This window comes from Nelusetta ayraudi, unplaced genomic scaffold (genome assembly GCF_046127955.1).
Source record: "Nelusetta ayraudi isolate G7.1 ecotype Tasmania unplaced genomic scaffold, CSIRO-AGI_Nayr_v1 ptg000135l, whole genome shotgun sequence".
Lineage (NCBI taxonomy): Eukaryota > Metazoa > Chordata > Actinopteri > Tetraodontiformes > Monacanthidae > Nelusetta > Nelusetta ayraudi.
The window spans coordinates 7,415,606-7,441,039 of NW_027466185.1; the positions used below are offsets into that span (position 1 = coordinate 7,415,606).

Here is a 25,434-nt window from a genome sequence, read left to right on the forward strand (position 1 = left end):
TAGGAAAAACACAATACATCCTCCCCAAAATATATTTGTAGCCTTTTCTGTTCTGTTTACAGCATGCTGCAAAAAAATAAAAGAATAATAATATTAATACTAAAATAATACTACAAATACTTCCTACTAATAGTACTATAGTATTCTTTCAGAGCTGTTCTGCAGTTTCCGCAGTCAAATCACTCACTATTTCCCCTCCCTTCTTGCGTCAGTGCCCTTTGTGACATCACAAGCGGCTAAAATACGAAACTGTGTTTTGCACACACCGTGACTTAAAACACAAAGAAAAGGAGTATTAATTTCACCTGCTGGTTAATTGCAGATGTTTGAAAAACAGACAAAAAAAAAAAAAAAAAAATGCATTTTATTTTAGTTTTTTTTTTTTTTTTTTTAATGACGCCGGTCCTTTTTTTAATGTGACATTTTTTGCAGCGTGCATCACCTCCAAACTGGAGAAGAGACGGGACGGGAGCTCCCCCCGCCTCCTTCCCCCGATGAGTGACGGGCGCCCTCAGCCAACCGGCGCCGGGATGCTGCGGGCGCATCGGCCGCTCTCTCCGACACCATTGGCTGTCCTCCGGAGAGTCTGCGCTCCGCTCTGATATTAATGACTGCTGAGGAGGAGGAGGAGACGGCGGCGTCGGCAGCAGCAGCAGCAGCGTCTATGTGGTCCGCCTGACACTTGATCGAGCGGCAGAGATGCGCCCTGAGCCGCCGCGGTGAAGACGAAGAGGGAAGGGCACCGGGAACGCATGAATCTCCATCTGGCTTTTCCCTCCTTTCTCCTGCTTTCGGACTGAGCTTCGTTTTGCTGCCTTTTTTCTCTTTTGTAAACCCGCTCCATCTTAAAAGCCGTTCGTTCTGCCTGGGAAGAGACTCCTAGAACTGATTCGTCGTCAACTGCGTTAACAAAAATAAGAGAGACCACACATTGTTGGCTGGCATTCGCCCCCCTTTTGGGCTCTTGCGCGCCGCGGCTCGCTCGTCACTGGAAACGGCGCACTTGATGGGAATATAGACGTCGCTGGCTTCTGCTTCGAGGGCTACGATGGTTAAATCCGGTAAGTTTATCGCGATTTCTCCTGCAATTTGTATACACATATACATTCTTTTATTTCTTTATTTTCTGGCGATGAGATGCAAATCGCACAGTTGCGTCTGCAACGTCCTTATCCTTCGCCACCGCCGCCGCCACCTCCTTCCAAGTTGATGTGAAACGCCCGATTTCTGCGATTCTTTCCAGGACACAAAGATCACCCAGCGCACCCTTCACACTTGCGTAGTTTTTTTTTTTTTTTTTTTTTTTCTTGCGGCGACGGGGGGCACGGCACGTATTGCGGAACCGCTCGCGGTCCCCCTCGAACCCCCGCACTTTTGACGTCGCTTTTTGCGCAACTATTGCGGGTGGTGGTGGTGGTGGTGCGCGCGCCTCCGAGGTATTTGTTGCTGGAGTGGCAGCAGGCACGGCAAAATAATAATAATCATAATAGTGATGAACGTTCCACCTCATCCGAGGGCTGTGTGTGATTGTGTGCGTGCGTGCGCATTGACCGATTGACAGTTTCGTGTCCCAGGTCCTGCTTAGCGCACGCGCACCCACACTAGACCCTTCTCGAAGAAATACACAGAATGGTGGCCAACCGCTTCCTTCCTCTTCCCCCGTTTCTCCTCTAAACCTTCCTGTTGCAAAAAAATATATATAAAAATCGCAGCAACCCAAAGATGCCACATGCATTTCCCGGCCTCGATCTTTAAGGATCACCAGCACCAGCAGCAGCCGTGTTCAGTAGGAGGAAAAAAAGAGTGATTTCTGGCTTTCTAACCCTCCTCATCCACGCGCGCCACATCCTCCGTCGACCTGCTGGTGTGCGCACACCCACACACCCAGGAAGAAGCCTGCTGGAAAGAGACCCGCCGCTAGTCCTTCGACTGCATCCAAGCGTCCCTCCCTCCCCTCACCCCCTCCACCTCCCCTTGTCCCCAAAATCTGTGTCACCCAGCCGATGCCTCGCCGGCAGATAAACTGATAATTGCCCGTGAAGACAGACGTGGTGGTGGCGGTGGTGGTGGTAGCGCGGTGTGTCTGCTGTTGATCCCCCCCCGACTCCCACCAATGCAGAATGCGTTTCGCCGCTTGCTCCCACCGATTGGATGTGATAGATTTTGGCCCTCCGCGGTGCGAATGACTCACCCCCCCAGCAGCAGCAGCTGCTGCTGCTGCTACTGCCGCTAGCCGTGAACAACGCGCTGGGGTGCCACGCAGGGAGCCGCTGTGGCCCTGGAAAGATCCCCCTCCCCGCCGCCCCCACTGGTGACTTCCAACCTGCTACCTGCGACCTGCTACCTGCTACCTTGTCCCAGGTTGTTGTGGCGCTGGATGTGTTGCCGCTGGGCCTTCTGCGTGTACACGCACTCATATTTACAAAAGGTTTTAACGTTGGTGTTGCTGGAGCCTTGACTTTCAAGTCTTTTAGGCTTAAAAAAAATACAAACATGTCTGTATTCTATTTAGCTTCTATGCAGCTGCCCTCTACTTGCAGGGAGGGTGAAAAAAACAGTAAAGCAAAGTAGTAATGGGCTGCTTTATTAATTTGGTCACATTTGTTCAAAACAAATCGATATTACATGTCCGCACTAAGTCATACGCTTAAAGCGAGTGGCTTTGCGAATTGCCTATTGATCCGCGTGTGAAACTGGGAAAAAGCTGGAGGTTGAAGGGGGGAGGCGGTGGTGGAGCGGGGGTGAGGGAAGGGGAGAGCATGATAGGCAGTGGGTGTCGGGGTATTAATTTCCCTTTAGGCAGAGGGCAGCGTCTAGCTCCCCGCAAGGTGAGATGACGTGTCGGCTTCAGGAAGGAGGAAGTTCAGCAAGGCTGCGTTATTACTGTCAGCGCCGTTCCAGAATCGAATTACTCCCTATAAATACCGGCGAGGAGGAATCGGGACATGCGGAGGCTTCCGAGCGTAATGCATGTAAACGTTATTCACGAGAGGGGCCGCGGGGGGAGGGTCTCAGCCTGTGCAGCCAAGCGACGGGGGCCTCCTCGTCTCGTGGCGCCGTGTTCCCAAACAAACACGCCTTGAAAGAAAAGGGAACAAGCGGGAGAACGGAGGGCGAAGAGGGACCCCGGAGTCTCGTGTCGAAGTCTGCGCGAGTGCAAACTTATCGGATCGGGGTTTGGGGGGGGGCAGAAGATAGGAAACAGAAGCCGAGATCAGAACGTGATGTGACGGCAGCGGCGGCCGCCATGACATTTGCCGGTCCTGCTATACGTATCAAAGGTCGGAACAGGATGCGGCGCTCTACTTTGTGAGCCGGTGACATTTACGGTTGCATTTGCATATCTGGTATTTAGCGGGTTGGCCAGGACGTGTCGGGCAGGGGCCGGACTCACACAGCTTCACGGCAAACAAAAGATAAGAATAATAACAAGTACCAACGTCCAATGGATTGATATCAGGGTGCTGCTAACACGAAAGAGAGGAAACAAAGCAAACAGGGTGCTAATTAGCGCGCTAGTCATCTCGTTTGCATCAGAGATGCGATATGATAGGGACATATGCCCACATTGCGCCTTTAAACAGGAGACGGAGGAGGAGGAGGAGGACATCTGAGGGCCGCTGCTGTGCTGTCCATCTGTTCCGCGTCCTGATTGATACGTATAGGCCCATCGGCGCGCTAATGAAAAGCTCTCAGGCTCTCGTGTCCCGAGAGCAAGGTGCAGCCGAGGCGCGCGGATGCAATGCGCGCACGCACGCACGCACACATGAGAAGATGAAGAAAGCAGAAAATGCACAAACTCAAGGAGAGGTGGAGGGGGGCGGGCCTCTGTTGGCCTTCAACCTTTTGAAAGAGCGCCGTGTCTTTCATCCGTTCCATGCTGCGGATGAGTTGCGGAGGGAGAATTAAAAAGAAAGCAAAGAGAAAGAGAGCGAGAAAGGAGAGAAAGCCCATATCAAACCCCATGAAATCATAATAACGAGGTCCAAGCGGGAGATAAATGCATTTCAGTGGCATATAATGATTGATTCCGTCTGCCGTAGGAGCTTATTCCCTGCAGGCTTGTGGCCCCTTGACCGGCCATATATTATTCATATAAAGTTAGATAGCGGCGCATCTCAGAGGCAGCGCACATGACACATTTGCACCTGCAGATTCAATTTGCCTCTGACTTTGAGGGATATGCTACTGGGTCCTGTACCCCGCCACCCCCCGCCCCCACATCACACCTCCCCTTTCTTATTTTGGCTCGCAGCGATACATGAAACATTATGCAGATTTTTTTTTCCTTTTCTTTTTTTTTTTTTTTTGGTCAAAGAGTGATTGCGATTACGTCGCGGGTTTGGAAGAAATGAGCGTCGGAATTCTCGCTGCAGCCTTTTGACCTTATCAGCGCCAGCCTGGAAGCGGATACCTTGGCTTTATTTTAATAGATGCAGCACAACGCGAATTAGACAAGGGGACCTGGCTGTGCTCTCTCCAGCTGCGCGCACTGCATACTTATGCATGCGGTATGCGAATGAGAGCCGCCTAGCCCGGCTGTGTTTGCTCCTTCTGCGGGCGGCGCCTAAGTTGCACTGCCCGCAGACGCAGGTTTTCACGTGCGCGCCTGCGTCCAGGCCCACTTGCATGCACGAGCGCAGGTGGGCGTACAGCGAAAACATCAATAGGGCAGCGTGGGTGTCGACCCTCGCTTGGCCCAAGGGCAGGCCTTGTCCACGAAGGGGCCATAACATCGTGCAACCGGGGTCCTCCGATTAATTTGGAACATCGATTTTGCATTGACATTTTGCTTGGTCTGAGTCGCAGTTGGCTTTCCCCGGCGCTCCCACACTTGTACACAACAACAACGTGTTAGCAGGGGTTTCATTATGCATACATGCTGAATAGCAGGCTCCCTTTAATGGACTCTCCCTTTACCTTAGAGAAAGCATAATAGTAAATCAATGGGGTGAAGGGCAGGAGGAGGGACAATAAAGCCTTTTGGAGGCAGCCGCCCACATGGGGACTTCTCCTGTATGTCTGTCTGGAGGGAGATTGTTTGCATCTTGGCCGCGCTGCAAGACCACCACTGGGCCGCCTTTGTTGCTACCAAATAACGCGTCCCGCCTCCCTCCCTCAGCGTCGCTCTTTTTGTTGGCCAAGGCTGTGAGCAGTAATACTAGAAAGAAACGACTGATTGGCAGTTTTGGCACCGTCCAGGCATTCCTAAAATGACTATTTTGGGGCCCAATTGGCTGCCTGAGGCCTTTCTGTGTGGATTCCGCATGTTCTCCCTGTGCCTTGCGTGGCCCCTCTCCAGGCTGAAAGGGTGAAATTGGCCATGAGTGCAAGTGGTTGTTAGTCTTTCTACGTTGTCCCTGCGAGGAACTGGCGACTTGGCCAGGGTGGGACCCCTGCCTTCGCCCATAGGCAGCTGCGATACAGTCCAGCACCCCAGCTTTGCTGGAGAAGCAACGGTAGAAAATAGATGATTGGATGGCTGGATACGACTTGTGATAAATTCAACAATGTGTTAGATTATGCTCTCATAAAACCATTTTGCTTTTAGTTGCTGTTAACGTAGGCGGTAGTGAGTGAGCCGACCATGCAGTTCTTAATAATATGTGTATTGCACATGTTGATGACAAATTTTCCATCCATCCATCCATCCATTTTCAATACCCGCTTAATACTGGACTCAGGGTCACGGGGTCTGCTGGAGGATCTCCCGGCTGTCATATGGCGAAGGCAGGGTGACACCCTGGACAAGTTTCCATGGCTGCTTGTGAAAATGGAAACACAATCCTACACCGTCAGGGGTGTTTGCAGCCCTAAATAAAACCCAGTGCCTTCTATAATGTCCTCTGTTGTGGTGATTTACTAAGCACCCCTACTTTGCTGCATTCCTCTAATTTACAAGGCACTAGTTTGACCTTGTATTTAGAGCCGGTTCTGTGAATAACGACAGTGTTGCCCAACCCTAGAGCAGAGAGTCAAACCTAACCCAAGTTTGAGTGGGGATCATTGTTTGTGTCAAGCTCGACGTCAGCGTGATTGATGTGCAGCACAGTTTGACCGACTTTGGCACCGCTGGAAGGCATCACAGCCGAGCTTCATAAGGTAAACAGGAAGCAAAGCAGGATGCCGCAAAAGAGAGCCTCACCGGGATCGGCACAAGGGAGAGGCGCTGGGTGGGTGGGTGGGTGGGGGTATTCGGATGCTACGCCGATTTGGCAGCTGTGACAAGTATTGAAGCAGCAATTAGACTAACATCACCAGAGGTGGAGAAATAGAGAGTGGAACCTGACTGTGCCTGGAAAACCACATTAAGCACCTTCATTCCCGCTCAGCCGATGCCTGCATTGACCGTGATGCGAGTGGTGAAAGATAGGGAGTAATGCTGGTTGTAAAGGTATTCAGGAGGTCGATGTGGAGAGAACGGGGTTCATTAAAAAAGATGAAGCAAACGAGACAATGAGGGAAGAGCCAGAATCATCCGTGGCGGGAAGGAAGAATCCCTGCAAGGCTTATTACCCTCGGATCCGAATTCCCACCGAGCCTTTCCTACGATGTACGGTCTACAGTCTTGAAAGAGATGGCAATTCAGTCGCGCCCTACTTTCCACTTACGTCTGACCTTTATGTCTTCCACTCGGTTTTACCGCGGCGAGGGTAGCGTCCCCCCATCAGATACAGTCTTGTTATTACTTAAACCGTGCAGGCCTCCCTAATCATCTCCCTGTGGGCCAATGCACGCCAAACCAACATCCAGACTCATAACACGGCCGGACCTCTCAGGTGTTCTGCACCACATTCCCTCCCTTTCCCCCTGTCCCCCGACCTTCACAGGACCTGCGTCTCACTTGATCTGATTTTATTCCGTATAAACTGCAGGGGTGACCCATGCCGAACAGGAGAATCGCAGAGCGCCCGACCTGCAACAAAGCAATCATCTTAGGAAGCGTTCCGAGCCCCCGCGGAAGCTAAGAGGGAGGGAGGATTTATAACTCATTTCGGCAAACAGCGGAAAACAAATAGTTGTGGCCGCACAGTTTTGGCTGCCCGCTCCACTCAAGTCAGGCTCGCTTGAATTAGTGCTGCCGAGCCGGCAAAGACCAAAAGCTTTCTGCCCCTACTGTGCACACTCATTAATTCACAGTGGTCATATCTCACTGGTCTCTAATCAAACTGTATTTGTGCCATTACTGTCCAGGACCAGACCCAGTGTTAGCATAATGGAGGTGACCCCAGTGGGAATGTGAAGCAGGAGGTGCTGCCAAAATCCAAATGGAAAAGCTTTTCACCTTGATGAGGCTTGGCTGAACATAGAACCGTCCAAGTTTGAGAAAAATCCAGAGGAAAGTGGCAGCTTTCCTGCACAAGATAAAATTATCTTCAGCCAGTCCATTAAAAAATACAGTATATATTGGCATGGCCTGGGAACTTGGGTAACTTGGTTCTTGGTAATGGTCATACTGCAAATTATACTGGAAGGGTGCAATCAAAGATTGTCTGATTGGTTGGTCAGGTAATTAATGAGACCAATACGTGGCCCGTTTACATCATATTGGGTTACATTGCAGCCTATTCCATTAATCTGTTTTTCTCTCAAGCGAAAACCCTCAAGGCCCAATTAAGTTAAAATAATGTATATTTTGAAAATGGCAACCACAGCAACAGGCTGCGGACGTCTTGCCTTTTAATGAGGAGAGAGTCCAGTCTTGTCTGTCTGATATCAGATGTCACACTAATTAGGGGTTAGATCTGACTAACAAGGACCCCAGACATACCAGTTCATAACAGCGAACGCAGCGACGCCGTCATCCTAAAGAAGGAACGCCAGTAACAAACCAGCCATCAGCCTTTGATCCAGCACCTGTCGGGATATATTGATTGCACGCGCAGGTTTTTCTATTATTTACTAAATTAAATATTAAAGTTTCTTTCACCCCTCGCATGTTCCCTCTCAGCAACAATAATAAAGGCTACAACCTTGGCAGACATTCCTTAGGTTTGCAGCAAGGTAGGTTTTTGTTTTGGTATACGGTGCCACTTTTTTATTTCAGTGGCTTCTCAACACTTGGAGACATGCAGCAGCTTAAAGAAGTGGTCATTAGTTTACATTAGCGACGGGGAATGAAGTGGAGACAGAAGGAGGAAAATGTGAGATTTTTCTGGCGACATCAGCAGCGGTTCTTCGATAGGAGCCTGCAATTTCTGGACTCTTGTCATCGTGGACGAGTCAGACACATGGAAGTGACTAAAAAAACAAAACTAACAAAAAACTCCAGACTAGTTCAGAAATGCAGAGCCAACAGTGCCTGTGCACATGTGCTGAATCAAGTTGCAGAATTAACACAGAATTGGGGGAAAGTTTTATAGAATGTCAAAGAAAAAACAATAACGCAGAAGAACACTGGATATGACAATGTTCCTTTTTTTTCATACCTGATTTGACAGCCACAAAGACACAACCCACTGGCAACAGGAAGAGCCGTCAGTGGTGTTTGGCGCAGAAACAAAGCAGAGTTGGGGCCTGTTTGGTTGTAACGCTCAGCGCCAGGATTAACACTGGCCGGAGTGGAGGAAAGCCCGAGGGCCAAACTGTCAGCCTGCTGCTGTAATGGGGCTGCTTAGGAGACCCCCCCTGCCTCATTCCTCTGACACATGGGAAGTCATGTTAGCTCCGTGAGTGAACACCTTAGCCTGACCTATTAAAAAAAAAGGAAAGAAAGAAAGACTCCCGTCGGCTCCGCGGGCAAATGTCAAAGCTGGGGCTTGATGCGCTGGTGCAGTTAGACATTAGAATACAGTAGATCCTATTCCGAGGCCTCCGGGTCGAATTACAAGCCGCTGGCGTGGGGGAGGATCTCCCCACTCAAGATTTCCAAAAGGCTTTTCCGAAGCACAGATTGCTAGCATCTGTCTTTGAATTCCATTTGCCCTAAGCTGTATTAACCCCATTTCTCTTTGTTTCCAGCCTAATGCCGACCGCGTCGCAACATTTTGCTCGTCCCCCAAACCAAACCCCGACTTCGCCCCTCCGCCTCCACCCGTCCAAATTTTCCGCAAGAATTACGACTAATTCCTCCACTCGGCGAGCGCGTTTCATCGAGGCCCGGCGCTCCGGGCTGTGGCGGCGCTCTCACGGTCAGCAGAGGTTAATACGGCGCCGCTGATCCTTCGACAGGTTTCTCCCCCGGCGAGTCATTCCGTCCCCAACGCCTCCTCCGTTGTTCCCCGCCTCCGCCCGCTTCCACATCAATTACCGGCAAGTGAGCGGCGGATTGGATGGGAAATTAGCACCGCATTGTAGCAGTAGGTGTGTGACCATGCGCGCGTGTGTGTGTGTGTGTGTGTGTTTGTGAGGCGGGAGCTGCAGCAAACTGGTAGCTTGACTGCACCCATTACTAATAGAACAAGTGGTGTGTGTGTGGACTCCACAGTCAAAGCAGTCACCTCCCCCGAAGAATAAAGACTCCTCCTCCTCCTCCACCTACTCCTCATCAGGCTCCACGGAACCAAGCGAAACGCTTCCAATTTACCTGTTTAACTGCCCGTGGATGATTAAGATGGTTTCACTTTGGATGATGTGCCTTGGTACAGTACTTTAACACAATAACAAAATGTAATTCGGCCAGTGCGCTCGGCATTCCCCACCAGAGGCTCGGTTGCCGTGAGGGCTTTCAATTTTTTTGGGCCGACCGCTACAACGCATTTTGATTGTGTCCGGCGCAAACAGTTTTTTGTTGCGCAGCTTGGCCATTGAGCTAGAACTTTAATAGGGGACTTAATTAGGAACACCAAAGAGTGTATGTGTGTACACACAGACTGATTTACGGTGTGTCTACAATTATAAATAGATAGGTTTCCCATAAGCGTCAAGTGTGCCCAGTCCCGATACCACTGAAGACGCTAAACAGTGACACCGATGCTACATACTGGCTAAAATATCAGCAGAAGCCTCCCAGATGAGGACCTGGACTCTTGTTAGCTCTTGAATGCACTGCAAAACGCCAACATTTTAGCTACTTTTGCCATTTTCCTTTTTTTCATTTGTGTGACAGTGAAAGGTGCCCAACATTATATCTGTCCATGCTTCAGGAGTCAAATACAAACAGCAGCAAAGAAAATGAAAATGACCCAGGAGCGGTAATAAAATGTAAATCTCTGTCTACATTCGGGATGCTGTCCCGGTCGAGGCTGGAGCTTTGCGCTCAAATTGTTATTCCAGACACAATATATCGAGTAATGGATTTGCGCGGAATGAAAACGGACAGCTTTCACCCTCCCCTAAGTGGCGTTATTTTGGGCGCTGCGCCTGGAGGTGCGGCAGTAACGCACTAGTGAGGAGGGTCACCGTACAAGACGAGCGCTACCACTGCCTGAAATCAAACCGCACAGAGGAACCGCGCTGTCTCCGTTGCAATACAAGCCGAGTAAACATGTTTACCTTAGGAGGAGGCAGATCCTCGTGACTTCGTAACGTAGAAGAACAGCTGTCTGGTTCCGAGCCCACTTAAATTCCTGATTCCCAATGGTGCTGATGTGGCAGGGCAGCAGCGCAGCACTGTTTACACCGCTGTGTTTCTTTGCCTTCCTTTCAATGTTTTTTGAGAGTTGAATTGATCAAAACATGAACTTCATTTACATAACTGGGCCAAAGCCTTTTCATTTTTTTTTTTTTTTTTTCTTCGGCACTAACTAATGCTTCTGTCAAGCTCCAAATAAACTGTCAGGTTCCCAATGGACAATGGACACAAAAACATCAATACAGCTGCAAAAAAAAAACCTTCTACTTCACACTCTCATTTTAACCTTTGTCAGGCTTTGTCTGACTCAGGTGTCCTGCGCTTGTTTGTCTGCCCTGGGCGGAGTCCAGGCAGCGTTGAGCCGCAGATGTCTGCAGCATCCTGTCCTGTTTACTTTCAAATTAAAGGTCTTAAGCTGGAACCGATATTGACTCCATCGGCTTCACATGAGGCAATTTATTGGACTGGTTCCTCGGGAGTCGATAAACGGCCTATGTATTATTTTCACACACACGCCTTAAGGCCCCTTTGGCAGGCTGCGGAGGCAACAGGCAAGTGGTAGTTAATCAGTTCCAAGTACAGTTGTGGGGTTTTAGCGAGGTAGTTAGTAATTTAATCTGTTGTTGATTAAAATTTCTTAATTTGGAAGGGGAAGTCAAAATTGAAAATAAATCGTGACTTTCGAGGCACACCATAGAAAAAAAAAAAAGATGATTTAATAAAGAAAAATCCTAAATACTACTCCTGGGTTGTAGTTAGTTGTTTATAAAGGGCTTTGAAAGTGTTGAATAACTATTCAATGAATTTCTTAACAAGGGAATTTCAGAATCTTTAGCGTGGACATACCCTAGCATAAGTACAACAAAGTTTAGTGCAACGTGAGCGCAAAAAAGGACAAAATTATTTTTAAAAAAAAGTTAAATTAGTTTACTAATAAATAGACATGACACAAAGATAGAAGGATTTTTTGTTGTTGTTGTGGTTGCTGGAAGCATCATTATTCAAGGTGGCTGTCCGTTTGTTTTACTGATCAGGATAGTCTCGTAAAATCAGGGCAGCGACTGTCCAACACACTGCGTTGTAGATAGTGGACACAATAAGCACAAAATGGATGCAGTGGCCCCTGACAACTCTGCGGCGACACTGTTGACATCATCGGTAAAGCAAATAAGCGTAGCACATTGCAGCTTCACAGCTGCCTCACCCAACAGGACCGGAATCGGCTTGCGGAATAAAACTTCGTCTTTGTAACTTTGTTCAAAAAATGTGTTTCTGAAGCTTTGTTTTACTTTAATTTATTTTTGATTCACCCGCGCCTCGCCCGTGGCCACTGAGGTGGAAATAGCCAGAGAAGAAATGAATCCGGCCCCTCTCCCCCACCCTTCCCCGGACTGTTCTCGCTTTTCTGTCCCCGCTGTCACACTCCTTCCCTTGATTCTTTCCATTTCATCCCCCGTCTCTCAACTTTTTTTTTTCCTCCTCCTTTCCCCCACCGTGATGTGCTGAGCTCTCTTATAGGGCCCGGAATATCACAAGTGCCATCATACCCATCTGTTCGGTGAGAGGCAACGCTGACAAATTGCATGTTACACTTCAGCCACATCAAGTCTGAAGTTTCAGCAGACGACGGCGGACAATGAGAACGGAAATAGCGTGTGACTGTGGAAGTGACACAAGATCAAAAAAGGAAAAAGAAAAAAGATATGCATTGAGGAGGAGGCGTCCATATTTATTGTAAACTGCACTGAAAAAAGTCCCACTTGCCACTTTGCCGTAGTTGTTACTGGAATTGTGATGATAAACGCTAAATTTATATTTGCTTTTCCACCTTTGTTCACCATTAGAAGTCGGTAACTGGACGACGACAATAAAATATTCAGTGCAGCTCTTATCTCTTGTTTTATTCATAGAGGGATGGTGCAAAGAGAAAACCAACCCCCCCATCTACCCCCAATACAACCCATCCACACACGCAGACACACGCATATTTATTTCATAACGCACTAAATTTACGACTCGTCTTTCTGCATTCGCGTTCTGAAAGCAATTGTCAGAACGATAATTTGAGCCCCTAACGTCTTCACAAAAGGGTTCAGACGCGAGCTTCACGCCCTCAACATCAACTCTCGGCTGAGAATTACATTAATTACATCTTAATGCGCAACAATTATGGCAGCGCGTCTCAAAGTTAAGGCATGAATATTTCCAGCGCTTCACCAGGCTCTGTTCGTTTCCCACTGCGGTAATTAGAAATGTAGTAATGCAATATTAAAAAAGAAGAAAAAAAGATTTTGTCTAAAATTCAAACTTGTGTGATTAATACACAATCCATAATACATGTTTCATATGTTGCATTTTATACAAAAACAGGTTGTTGAAGTATCGATAACCATTCAAACAGCATCACAATACACATTGTATTATATAAATTGAGTGTTTTGTATTCGTACGGCCGCTGCCTACTCGAGCAAACGGACTCTGTGTGAAACCCTTCCATGTTTTTTTTTTCGTGCCTCTCTGTGAGACTCCAGTTTGTGCTGCCATTCGGCTGTTGCCATAGTGACTGACATATTCCGCTGTCTTTAAGCGGCTAAGCCTGATGGCTAATACTTAAGCCCGAGGATGTGTGCCATTTAAGATTCGTAATAAAGCCTTCTCTTTAACCAATAAAAAGGACCATACTGCTCGAGCTGGGATTGAATATCGGGTCACATCTCGCAAGTCCAGAGCGAAGTCTTGAACGTCAAGTAGATGTAAATCCGCGGCTTCTCTGCGCGCCTTGTTTAAATGTCAGCATGCATCGTTGCGTGTTCAAGAAATCTCGATATGAGCGAAACCCTTCTTTAATATGACACACAAAAACCAGGCCATTTAACTTTGTTCTCACAGTTTTTTCTTCTGTTGTGTTTGTTCTTTCTACACAGGTGGGAATGGACTGGGCTGAGGACTCTGGAAGCTAGCTATGACCGTCAGTGGACACGGCCGGATACCTTGTGGATACCTACAGATGCGGTTAAAATAGTTAATGTATGATATAAACCAGCCAGTTCCTTTTTTCCCCCTTTACTTCCCTCCTCACTCTTTTCCCGCCTGCTGGACTGTAACCTCGGCCCAAACCCTGACACAAGTGAGCAGCGCTGAGTGATTGGTCATTACATCCAAGGGCGACTACACAGCAAGACAAAAAAAAAAGAGGGGAAAAAAAAACCCTTAGAGGCCCTGTTGCAGCTGGTCGCAGCGGTGGTGGGAGGGGCGGTGAGTCAGTCCCCTCTGCAGCTGCGGCAAATGATTCATTATCTGTGAAGTTAACAACTCAGACCACTTAATCTACAAGGACCAATTTCTAACTGGAGGGAATCGGTCCAATATGAAGGACGTGTCATTTGTGGATCTTTTTCTCGGCTTGGCCATGGCCACTTTTGTTGTGGCTACAGAGGAGAGGCCTGATTGCCCCAAGCTGTGTGTGTGCGAGATTAGACCGTGGTTTTCGCCCAGCTCAGTGTACATGGAGGCCCACACGGTTGACTGTAATGACTTGGGACTTTTTAGCCTGCCGGAAAAATTACCGGCAGGCACCCAAGTACTGTTGCTGCAGACGAACAACGTCGCAAAGGTTGACCGGCCCTTGGATTACCTGACCAACATCACAGAGATTGATTTATCGCAAAACAACTTATCCTCTATCGGCGACGTCCACCTGGGGAATCTTCCTCAACTGCTGTCCCTGCACATGGAGGAAAACTGGATAAGGGACTTGCCCGAACAGTGTCTTGCTGAGGTCGCAAACCTTCAGGAGCTCTACATGAATCATAACCTAATCTCCTCCATTTCCCCGGCAGCTTTCCAGGGGCTCGGCAATCTTGTGAGGCTCCATCTCAATTCCAACAAGCTGAAGGTTATAAAGCGAGAGTGGTTTGAGCCAATGCCCAACCTGGAGATCCTCATGATTGGCGAAAACCCTGTAGTTTCCATCGAAGACATGAACTTCAGACCTCTCAGCAACCTCCGCAGCCTTGTTCTCACCAGAATGAACCTGTCCCAACTTCCTGACGACGCACTGGCCGGTCTCGATTGCTTGGAGAGCATCTCTTTTTATGATAACACCTTCCCCGAGGTGCCTCACTCCGCCCTGAGAAATGCAAAAAATCTGAAGTTTTTGGATCTTAATAAAAACCCAATCACAAGGATACAGAGAGGGGACTTTGTGGATATGCTCCACCTAAAAGAGCTGGGAATTAATAGCATGCCAGATTTGGTTTCCATCGACAGCTTTGCCCTCAATAACCTCCCAGAGCTGACCAAAATAGAAGCCACCAACAACCCCAAGCTCTCCTATATCCATCCGAATGCCTTCTACAAACTACCGCGTCTGGAAACCCTGATGCTTAACGGCAACGCTCTCAGCGCTCTCCACAGGATCACTGTGGAGTCACTCCCCAATCTGAGAGAGGTCAGCATGCACAGCAACCCCATCCGCTGCGACTGCGTTGTCCGCTGGATGAACATGAACAAGACCAATATACGCTTCATGGAGCCCGATTCGCTGTACTGCGTGGAGCCCCCGGAGTATGAGGGCCAGCACGTCCGCCAGGTCCACTTCAGGGAGATGATGGAGATTTGTCTGCCACTCATTTCTCCCGAAAGCATGCCCGGGCATATTAAAGTAAAGAACGGGAGCTCAGTGTCGCTCCACTGTCGGGCCTTTGCCGAGCCAGAGCCGGAAATCTATTGGATCACCCCGTCAGGTACCAGGGTCCTGCCTAATACAGTGTCTGACAAGTTCTACATGCACCCAGAGGGAACTTTTGACATCTATGACGTTACGGAGCACGAGGCGGGTCTTTACACATGCGTTGCCCACAACCTGGTCGGCGCAGATCTGAAATCTGTTTCAGTAGAGGTAAATGGATACTTTCCCCAACTGGCAAACGACTCTCTAACTGTCAAGGTAAAATCAGTGGGGGCAAATTTCATCCTGCTTTCGTGGAAAGCCGGCCCTGGCACCCTGGCTCCCAATATTAAATGGTTCACCGAGTCAGGTGCGAGCCATCCCTCCACAGCATTTACCACCCGGGTCCCCTCTGACGTTCAGGTCTACAACATCAGCCATCTCAGCCCCGCCACACGCTACAAAGTGTGTGTGGATGTTCGCAGCATCCAGTACAGCCGCGACACCAAGTGCGTCAATGTCACCACAAAGGGATTAGAGCTGGCAGCCAAGGACACGGAAAAATGGGACGCGGCAGTAATCACCGTCTTTGGTGTGCTCTTGGCTGTGATTTCAGTGGCATGCCTACTTATTTATGTGTCTCTGAGGAACCATCACCTTTATGGGGATATAAGAAAATGCGAATCCAAAGCCCCACTGACACCGGCGGAAGCAACCGTTGTGCAATCTCCCTTCTTTACAAAGCTGTGGCTTTCGGGGAAGGGACTGCCGAGCGGAGTGGAAGTGAAAGCCACAGTCATAAATGTATCTGACAATGCCTTTTAAGAAGCGCAGCTTTGTGGAGCTCCACACACCAACTCTTTCAAAAAGGACAAGGCCATCGGCAGGGGTTGAATGGATCTGTAGTACTGTTTCACAAAGCAAAAACCCATTGCCTGCACCCCCCCTGGTTCAGAGACACTGGCAAAACTATTACTGGACTAGGATTTGAAGAAAAAAAAACATAAAATAAAAAAACGGTTTATACTAGACTACCGTACAATTGTCTCCCAGCTTGAGTCCTAGCTGAAGTGGTGGCTTTGTATCCGTTTTTCGACATCAATCCAAGCTAACAACCAGGAATCGGGACGGGCCTTTAACTGCAAAAAGATATATCTCAACGACCATTCAAAACGGGAACGCAAGGCAAGAGGGAAGAGGACGACAACAGCGGTGGTGGTCAACTCTCTTGTAATTGACTGTTAAATGTGTTCAGAGTTGTGGAACTGTTCCGTGTGGTCCCAAGCAATACCGTCTGTGCTTTGTAAAACCTCCATAGACGAGTTAGCAAAACAGTAATAACACATGTCTATATTGGGAAGGGCGGTTTTAGTAGAGTAGACAAAAACAGTGACTATGGTGTAAAATCTTTTGATGAGATATACCCCTCCACCCGGCGGCGCCCCGACCCCCCTCCCCTTTTCTATTTAAAAATGGATTCTTGATTTTTCATGGAAATATTGTTATATATTCTATTATGTTGATGTAATGACAAATCCTCTGTATCTGAACAGCTTAAATGGGTTTTAAATTAAGGCGAGGAGGAGACAAGTTTTGATTACAATGTCACATTAAGCTTAATGAAATTCAGCGGCAAAATGAGCGACTAGAGAGGCCATTTGCCAAATGGCTGTTTGTGCTGTGTGGCGCCCATCGCGACAGTGACTGGGAACCGAAAGTCGTTGGACTAAAACAAATATGTGGCAGGTTGATTAAAGCTGAGGTGATTGATGTGGTATCTCCTCACGACGCGGCCTGTCATGCCCCTGGTAAGTGCCTACAACAAGAACTATATAAGGTGAGCAGGAGAGGTAGACCGAAGAAAAACAAAATTATAAAAAAAAGAAAAGAAAAAAAAAAAACACGTCCGACACAGCAAAACGCGGCCATTTCATCATCATCATTGCGCAACCACACGCTATCCTCCGGTACTTTTAGTGGAAATACTTTCTCAGTATTTTTAGCATTCATATTTTAAGGAGACATTTCGTTGTTGCTTTGAGTGTAAAGTTAAAAAGCCATTTTTATAATAACTGTACTATATGTGATCTATGGGCACAATCGACTAATTAAGAAAAGTGCTAAGGAAAAAAAAATAAATGTCATTGTTTCATACACAAACACTTGCCTGCTTTTCTGCTTTGCTTTCGCTTCATGTTTGCCGTAATGGTCTTTTTTAATTTCCACCAATTAAATTCTACTACTGGTCCATTTCTACCATTTTCCGACAATAATTTGTCCCTCCAGTCTGTCAATGAACTCCCCCAGAGTAATGACATTACAAAGGGTAATGCTAGCTCTCCAGAGTTAGTGGAAACATCTCCAGCCAGGAGGTTGCATTAAACACAAGGTCACTTTGTCATTATCCCCTTCCAAACATGCTAACAGTTGAACTACCAGTAAGTTTTAGTAAGATGCTCGAAAAACTGTAAACGGAGGGTTAGAGTTTGCTGTTTTCTCAATATCTAGAAAGCTTTCTGGATAATTAATTATTCAGGGAAGTTCCCTTGATGTCTATTGTAAAAAAGGATCTGAAAATTTGGACATTTAATGACCAAGTACAAAATGGACCTAAACCAAAGAGGAGAGAAAAAAAAAAACAGCAAGCCGTCAGCTAAATTGTTCTACGGTTGTCCCGATCCCCTGAGGAAAAAAAAAAAGCAACAAAAGAACAAACCTCATTAGCCGCCTCATTAAGAACAAGTTCGTCCTTCACTTGGTCCACACACAGTCTTGGTGCAGCTACATCTACTACTGCTCACTCTCAGACAGGGGCTCCGGAGAGATAAAGCGCTGTACCGGAGAGTCGGTGCATGGCGGGGGGGAGGAGGCGCTAAAGCTTTGGGACTGGCATTTTATTTGTCTTAGCGAATTATCTGGCACACAGAACATTTAAAATGAGAGAGCTCGGCGTGATGAATGGCTGTCAGGGGCCGAGTGACATGTTGGATTTATCAAACAAGGCCTGCTGCTCGTACATCAGGCCCGCCTTCAGCACCATGGACAGAGGCTTTTAGAGGTGTGCTATCTATCACAGACACAGGGAGTTAAAATATGACGCGGTGCGCTCCTCAGGTGATGCTCAGGTCCGTGCAGTTTTTGGAAGTGCTGGGAGGAGAAATTCTAAGAAAAATGTGGAGGAAACAAAATTTGGGAGGAGATAATATCAATTATGGTAATGTGGATTTGTCAGCTAGTTGAACTAAGACCACTTTGGAAAAAAGGGAAAGCATATCTTGCAGACGTGAAAAGGTTCCAGCATTGCTTTTACATTATTTTCCCAACAAAACTGCCACTGCTGCAGCATCTGCACTAATCTTGCCAGCACAAGCGTTTCTTTAAAACTCATTGTTGCTTCATCATCCAGGTCTTCTGTGGTTTCCCGGAGGAGGTTGGAGTGGTTGCTTCCCACCCTCAGATCTATCACTACTTCATTGGGCAAGGAACGTGAATGCGATCAACAGTACTGTTGGTTGGCGCTGTGAATGCTCCAGCTGCTAGTTAGCGTGAACCCATTGCAAATGTGTCATTCGAACTGTAAACAAACGAGGTGTTGAGAAACCTGTTATTCTGGCAAAAGAAGAACCACTGCATGAGCTCAGAACTGAATCGATACTCCTTTACCGTTTGAAGCAGCTCATGGATATTAGGCCCGTTGTTCAGCTTTTTTTTTCTCACAACTCCTGATTTGATTACATACTTGAGTGAATCAGCTGAACGTTGCGTGGAAAAACTCATCTCTCCCTCCGTCTGCCTCAGTCTCACTTACTTCCACAGTCTGTTCCCTCCACTTTGCCTCACCCTCAAAGACGAAGGACGGAAGGTTCTCCGAGTGGGAATGACGACTATACTACAGTCCCCCCCCCCCCCTCCCCTTTCTGAATTTTGTTCATTTATAGCAGCCAGTATTAGAAGAGAACTATCTCCCTCCCTCCCTCTCTGCATTAAACTTAATTCCAACATGAAAAGGACCAGCGAGCTGTCACCATTTAATCCGCAGCGGAGGGGGAGAAATTATGTTTCTCGCTGAATCTTCAAATATTTAAACCAACCTTGTTCTATTTAAGAAAAAAAGGAGGAGAGAAAAAACCCACCATCTGGTCTGAGGCAGATATTAAAGGGTGCTCAGTCTACGGAGGTTTAAAGATTGTACTACATATTCATTTTAATTTTTAGGAGGATCATTGTCCGCCCATTTCAGCAGGAGTTTCTGCACGGGTATTACTTCGACTTTTAAGCCAAAAATTTGCTTTGCTAAAGTTTCTCCTGCCAATACAATCTCATACAGAGTGTGTATCTGTTCTACCAGGTCCCACAGTTTGTTGTGGTGTCACAAAGGTGTCTGATACCTCTCCAAGGTCGCTGACAACATTCCCAAGGGGTTTGTTCTGCTCTCTGTAGAACTACAACTGCCTCTCTTTCTCTCACCCTTTCCAAATGTGTCAGCGTAACAAAGTGTCAGCTTTGGCAGGAAGGTTGCAAACAGAGGGCAAAGTATGCCGTTAACAGCAGATAGACTTTGGACAACTGAGGCGGGGTAGGAATCTCCTCAACAGGTGCGAACAGATTTTAATATGGGATACCTTGAACAAGTCACTTGTTAAGAATTGCCTGGCTGGTAATTTCCCTTGCGTAAAGTCGGCATTTAAAAAAATTATGACGAGGAAGGTAAATTTTGGATTGTGTTTGGCTTTTATGGCCCCCATTCGTTTGATTTAGACCTGCTATTACAACAACCGTGCATATGGCTTTACTCCACACTGACTTGCTTCTGGAGCGAGAGGCAATGCGCCATTTAAATAATTCCTATTTAACTTGACGCGTCTAGGAATTCATAAAAAGTCCTATTCAGGCAGAAGTCGGATTTATTCACATTGTTTTCCCCTCTCCTCCCTTCCCCCCACATTTCAAAGCTGCAATCAAATATTTAATTTCCCCTCTGCCTGAGATAAGATAAAAACATCCTCCATCACTGCAAAAGCTGCAAAAAAAAAACAAAACAGAGCAAACAAAGCTCCAGCTGCCGCAGGCACTTTCGTATATTAAAACGATCTGCATATTAAAGTTGCAAACTTCTGTGGTAAGTCGGCCACCGTAGCTACAGGCAACCGTTTTTCCAGTGAAAAGTGAAATGTCAACATGCATTTACAATCCCGCTGCTGGGCACTCGGTATTTATGCCACCGCTCACTCGCTCGCTCGCGGGAGCCTTTTGCATCTGGCGATCGCAGGACCAACCGGATGACCTATGAATCACGGGAACAAAGGGAGTGATTGCACGGGAGAAATAAAAATAGATTTTCCAGTCCCAAGTCAGATCCAGTCCCAGTTAAGAAGCTTCCTCAGGAAAAAAAACAACAAAAAAACAGCAACAACTATTCCCGAGACATTTGCAAAACGTGCACTGCGTTAGCTTGTTTTGTGTCTTGTAGCCTCTTGATGTGTAGAGCTTGACGTTAGCTCACACGACAAGTGAATTGTTCCGACGCACGCCGACACGAATTCCGAGTCTGAATTTTTGCCCGGCATGTGGCTATGTTGAATGCGCGCTCGCTGTTTATTTGCTAAAAAGTGGAGACAGAGTGTCGCAGCCAATTTGGCATGGCTCGTCTGAGGCCTACCAGTCAAAAGGCATTTATGCGAGTGTGTGCGTGCGTGTGTGAATCTGAATGAGTGTGCGTGTGTGAATTTCTGCTCCGTCTGGCCTCTTCCCGTCTCCGCCTCCAAGACAATCACTCACTCTTGAGGTCGACTCATGCTGCACGCATTCTCTGCATTTCACAGTCACTATCAGGTGCGTAGCGCATTTTTGTGCATCTACAGTCTTTAATGTACAGGGAAGGGGAATGTTGATATCCCTAAGTGCCTAAGACAGACCCTGAAAGGCATTGTTCATCCAAAATGCAGTTAACTGCTCGACCTTATGTGGATGGAGTATTTTCTGACATATTTACCAGTTTTTTTGTTGTTGTTATTTTGTTTATTTTGTTTCAAGGATGGTAATAATTCCACTCACTGGGTAGGCAACACTGCCGGGAACTACAGGAACAAGTAAGGACAGAAGAAAAACCTTTCCATGTCTTCTTCCAAACGTTGGTCCAAATGGTCTTAAAACTCCTACGTTTTTACCCAAAATATCAGTAGCATGCCTCCTTGCTGTAGCTCTCTGCATTGCGCGGACACAATCATGAAAAACCAACATCAACATTTTTTGTTTCATACTTAAAAAGCATGAAACTCTGGGAGGGTTAAAAAATGTAAGGGCCAGAGCTCCCATCAAAATTAATTTGCAAATGTTCCCGCTGCGGGACAATAAAGGCTCATCTTATCTTATCTTACTGGTAAGTAGGTCAAAGCGCAAGCACATTCGCCCCTCAATGAAACTCCAGACTTGTAAGATGGGCTGCTAATAAAGAACTTGTGTCTAGAGCCTCCGCCAGAAAATTGGTCAACTGAGTGAACAAGACGGAAGACGCTGCCGTTGTAAAACAGGAAGTCGGTCCATTGACGGAGGTGGTAGCACAAATAAAGGGTTTGTCATTGTAAGTAACCCAACATATTGATGAATGTGGGGTCCTGTGTAGGCCACGGGGAGAGAAAAAAAAAATTCTACACGGAGAGCTTTTCCACTAATTGGCAGTCCCATTTTAAAATAGGTGATTGGTTTCCCGGGCCGCCGATTGATCGGTGCCTCCCTTTGTCTCACTGCCGTTTCCTCCATGAAGTGCAGCCTGCGCCAGGGTCAAATCGATGGCCGAGAGGAGCAAACTAATGAGTTATTCGCATGCATGTGCGCACATTAGTGATGGATTGATATTGGGAGCGAGAGAGAGAAAAAAAGAAAGTCAGAGCCTAACAAGCAAACATGGGGGGGACATAGAGGAACGGCCGTTCGCGCAGTTTGGCTTTACAAAGTGTTGTCACCCTCGCGGCACGGACGCGGCATCGGCATAATTAGTGGCGCGGAGGCCATCGATATCTGTGGCAGGCCACATTCATCATCGGCGAGCATTAAAGCGCTGCTGTATAATCGCGGAAGAGCCACCTATGTTTACAGTGGCAACGGAAGCTGGAGCTATGCTGTTTTTTCTTCTTTTTTTTTTAAAACTGCAGCCTCATTCACTCAAGAATGTAAAAAAAAAAAAAAAAAAAAGTAAAAATGGAGCTGCTTGTAGACTCCATTAGGCAGATAGAAGCTCTGAAGCAGTAACGACGCTCGGTTACAAGGTAGAAATCTTTGATGGGGGCTCGTGAACGTCCGTATTTACGTGCGAATGCCTGATTCCTCGCAGTGAGTCTCGCCACGGGCCAGCATTCACATTTAACGGTCCTGTACTTGGCAAATGTTTCCTCACACCAATTGTTGTCCATTTGCTGGTGCTTTTAAATTGATTTTTTTGTTCAGCACTTGGCTCGAGCAGGTAGATTTCCGAGTTATTAGAACAGGCTGTCGGAATGGTTGGATTGCTCTGTGTACGTTAACACAGAGTGACTGACGGGAATGAAAATCATGACGCTTTCTGTTTATACCTAGTTAATGATTATAATCTGAATATTGCCTTTCCTCTGTTGTTTTATTTAAATACGGAAGCAGCTTGAACATATTCCTCAGGGGAACAGGCTGAACATTTATAAATCAGTCAATTGATCACTTTGGTAATGCTTCAATCAACAAAAAGTTGCATTTTTCGTTGTGAATTGCTCAGAGGCAGCATTTAGCTAAAGCTGGGTTTTCACTGGAATTGCAGAAACATTCACATGGCCCCCCCTGCGCTTCCACATTGACACATATTCTTGTTCCGCTGCCTTGATGGCGCTTCGGAGGGGCTCGTCACACACCAAAGATGATGGGGAAAAAAAGAAATCATGCATTCTGGCGATGAATATGAATGATATGATCTTTTCCCTCACTCTGATTTTTTAAAAATATTTTTCTCCTGCAAGGATTGGGCCATTTTTTGCATTTTTTTGGGGGGACAAGGAACCTCTCGCAATACGGTAATGTTCATCTTAGAAAAAGAAAAAATGCAAAAATGTCACTTAACTGAAAATGCATTTGGATAGGACGGCCGTTTTTTCGGAGCAGCGGGAGATCTTCCTGCACCGTGTGCGCGAAGGAGGCGCGTCTTTCATCACCCGGCCGTGGCCATATTCTTTGATGTAATGACGACGACGGAGGCAGGGAGGGGAGAGCGATGGATTTGATTAGATGGGGGTCGAGGCTTATGAGGGCCATTCAGGGGGGAGGAACACGTCAGCGGAGATAAAGTATCCCTGCTTGTCTCTGCCGTATGCTTGGAATGAGCGTCCGTGACCGAGCACGGTGCGGTGTGTATTATCAGTTTCCGTCTGTCTCGCGAGCCCTGATAATGCTGGAAGTGTTTGCCTGTGTCTTCTGGTAATGCTCAGGTTGTTCGTTAAAAAAATAAAAATAAAAAAATACAAAAATTACCCAACACCCCTACAGCGTGCTGGAAAAACAGCATGCATCTTCCACAAAACGGCCGCGTTCCCTCAGTTCATTACACGCTTCCCTGGATAAGAATAAGCATAGTGTGTGATCTTCATTACTCTCTGTTGCTTTTATTGATGGATTCCCTTTTCTTTCCTTGCGTCATTTTCAATTTGTGTAAGGCTTTCACGCCGTGGAAAGTACTTATACATCCCCGGCACAACGCGCACAGAGAAAATATTTTTCAACTTGCTGATTGGGCAGGAATATTTTCATGGCGGCTGGTTACCCGCTTATTCCACAGGTCGTACTGCAAACAAACAAGTCCTCCAGCAATGATGGAGCAAACGTAGTGCCTACCACTAAAGCGACAGCAATAACAACGGCAGAGGGACTTTTGGTTTGTCATTAAGCAAACTAGTGTGAAAGATTTTTCAGATAACAAGCGGCAGAGTCTATCCGAATAGACAGGCCAGTTACCTTGTTGCTGCTCTGTCTTCTCAAATAAGGTGCCAGCATCTATAAAACTAGCAGGAACACCCTTAGGTACATCTGTGACAGGGTGAAACTCTTCATCTCTACCTCTACTTTACTCGCTGGTGAGGGCTTCCAAGGCACTTGGCGTGCAAATCTGATTTCCCGAGACATCGGCCGAACAATTCACATCAGAACATTTTGTATTTCTCCATTTGTTTGTGACCCATCTGGCACATAAAGGCTTTGTCTCGCAACGTCAGCTGAGACAAATTCAGCCACTCAGCTGGGACCACAACCCCCCTGCACTGATGATAACCAAGCTTTTCCTTAATTATGTATTGAGATTATTTGCGGCTGAAACGGAGCAGAAGCGGGGTAGTTAACAGTCTGGCAATCTGCTCCCCACATTAAGAAACATCGGCGGACGCGGCGTACATTCGATGGAGGGCTGCTGCGTAAATGAAATCAAAGAAATGGAGCACCCTTTTAAATCGTCTCCCGTTAATGCCGGAATTAGCACCAGGCTGTGGAATCATCATCCCATTCGTTATTGTCCCGAAAACAAATTATCACATTTTCGGAGGCCGTGTTGAAACATTTTTCTCTCGCTGGGGTGCAAAAAGCTGCTGCGTAGTTTCCAAAGCGGGCTTACCAGTGGATTGATTGAGTCCAGAGAGGGAGTGTTGGTCAACAAGAAGGCCCAAGGTTGGAGGAGTGCGACAAAAAAACCCCGCAGCTTCCTGTTTCTGTGCCGACTGGGAGATTTGTGCCATTTGTACACACCGTCTCAATGCTGTCAGAAGAGAACACTTCCCTTGGTCCTCTGAAACACGTCCAGCGGCAACACGGGCGATAACGAGGGCCCGGCTCCTCACTTTGAGCCCCGCGAGCCATTAGCGGAAAAGGATGTTCGTGCCACCTCGACTCCAAGAATTTATTATTATTGCTGTCTCTTTCCGTTGTCCTTTCCTTTGCAGCTGAGAACCACCTGCTCTACCGAGAAAAACATATCTCCTCGCCGGCCTTTGAGGCACTGGTTTTGAAAGACCAAACACAGAGTTGGCGTTTGCGACTCTGGCGAGGGATTGTCAAGGTAAGGAATGTGAGAGGCGGTCACGGACGCCTGATCTGAATGAAACGGGAACTGAGCTAATGAGAGGGATTCCATCAAAGGAGTGAGGGGGCCCTGGAACAGACGGGTCTGTGGCCTACAGCAGCAAAAAAAATGATACGCAGCAAAGTAAATCAATACCAGTTTCATTACTAACAATGGCAGAATGATTTT

General features: G+C 47.2%; 1 protein-coding gene across 1 annotated transcript; it reads left to right on the forward strand.

Annotated features, from left to right (window-relative positions):
* The first annotated feature begins 633 nt into the window (after nt 1-633).
* On the forward strand, nt 634-17,342 carry lrrn3b (leucine rich repeat neuronal 3b). Its single transcript, XM_076011549.1, has 2 exons — nt 634-1,061; nt 13,438-17,342. The coding sequence occupies exon 2, from the start codon at nt 13,881-13,883 to the stop codon at nt 16,005-16,007; it is 2,127 nt and encodes a 708-aa protein (XP_075867664.1). The 5' UTR covers nt 634-1,061; nt 13,438-13,880; the 3' UTR covers nt 16,008-17,342.
* The last annotated feature ends 8,092 nt before the right edge of the window (nt 17,343-25,434 follow it).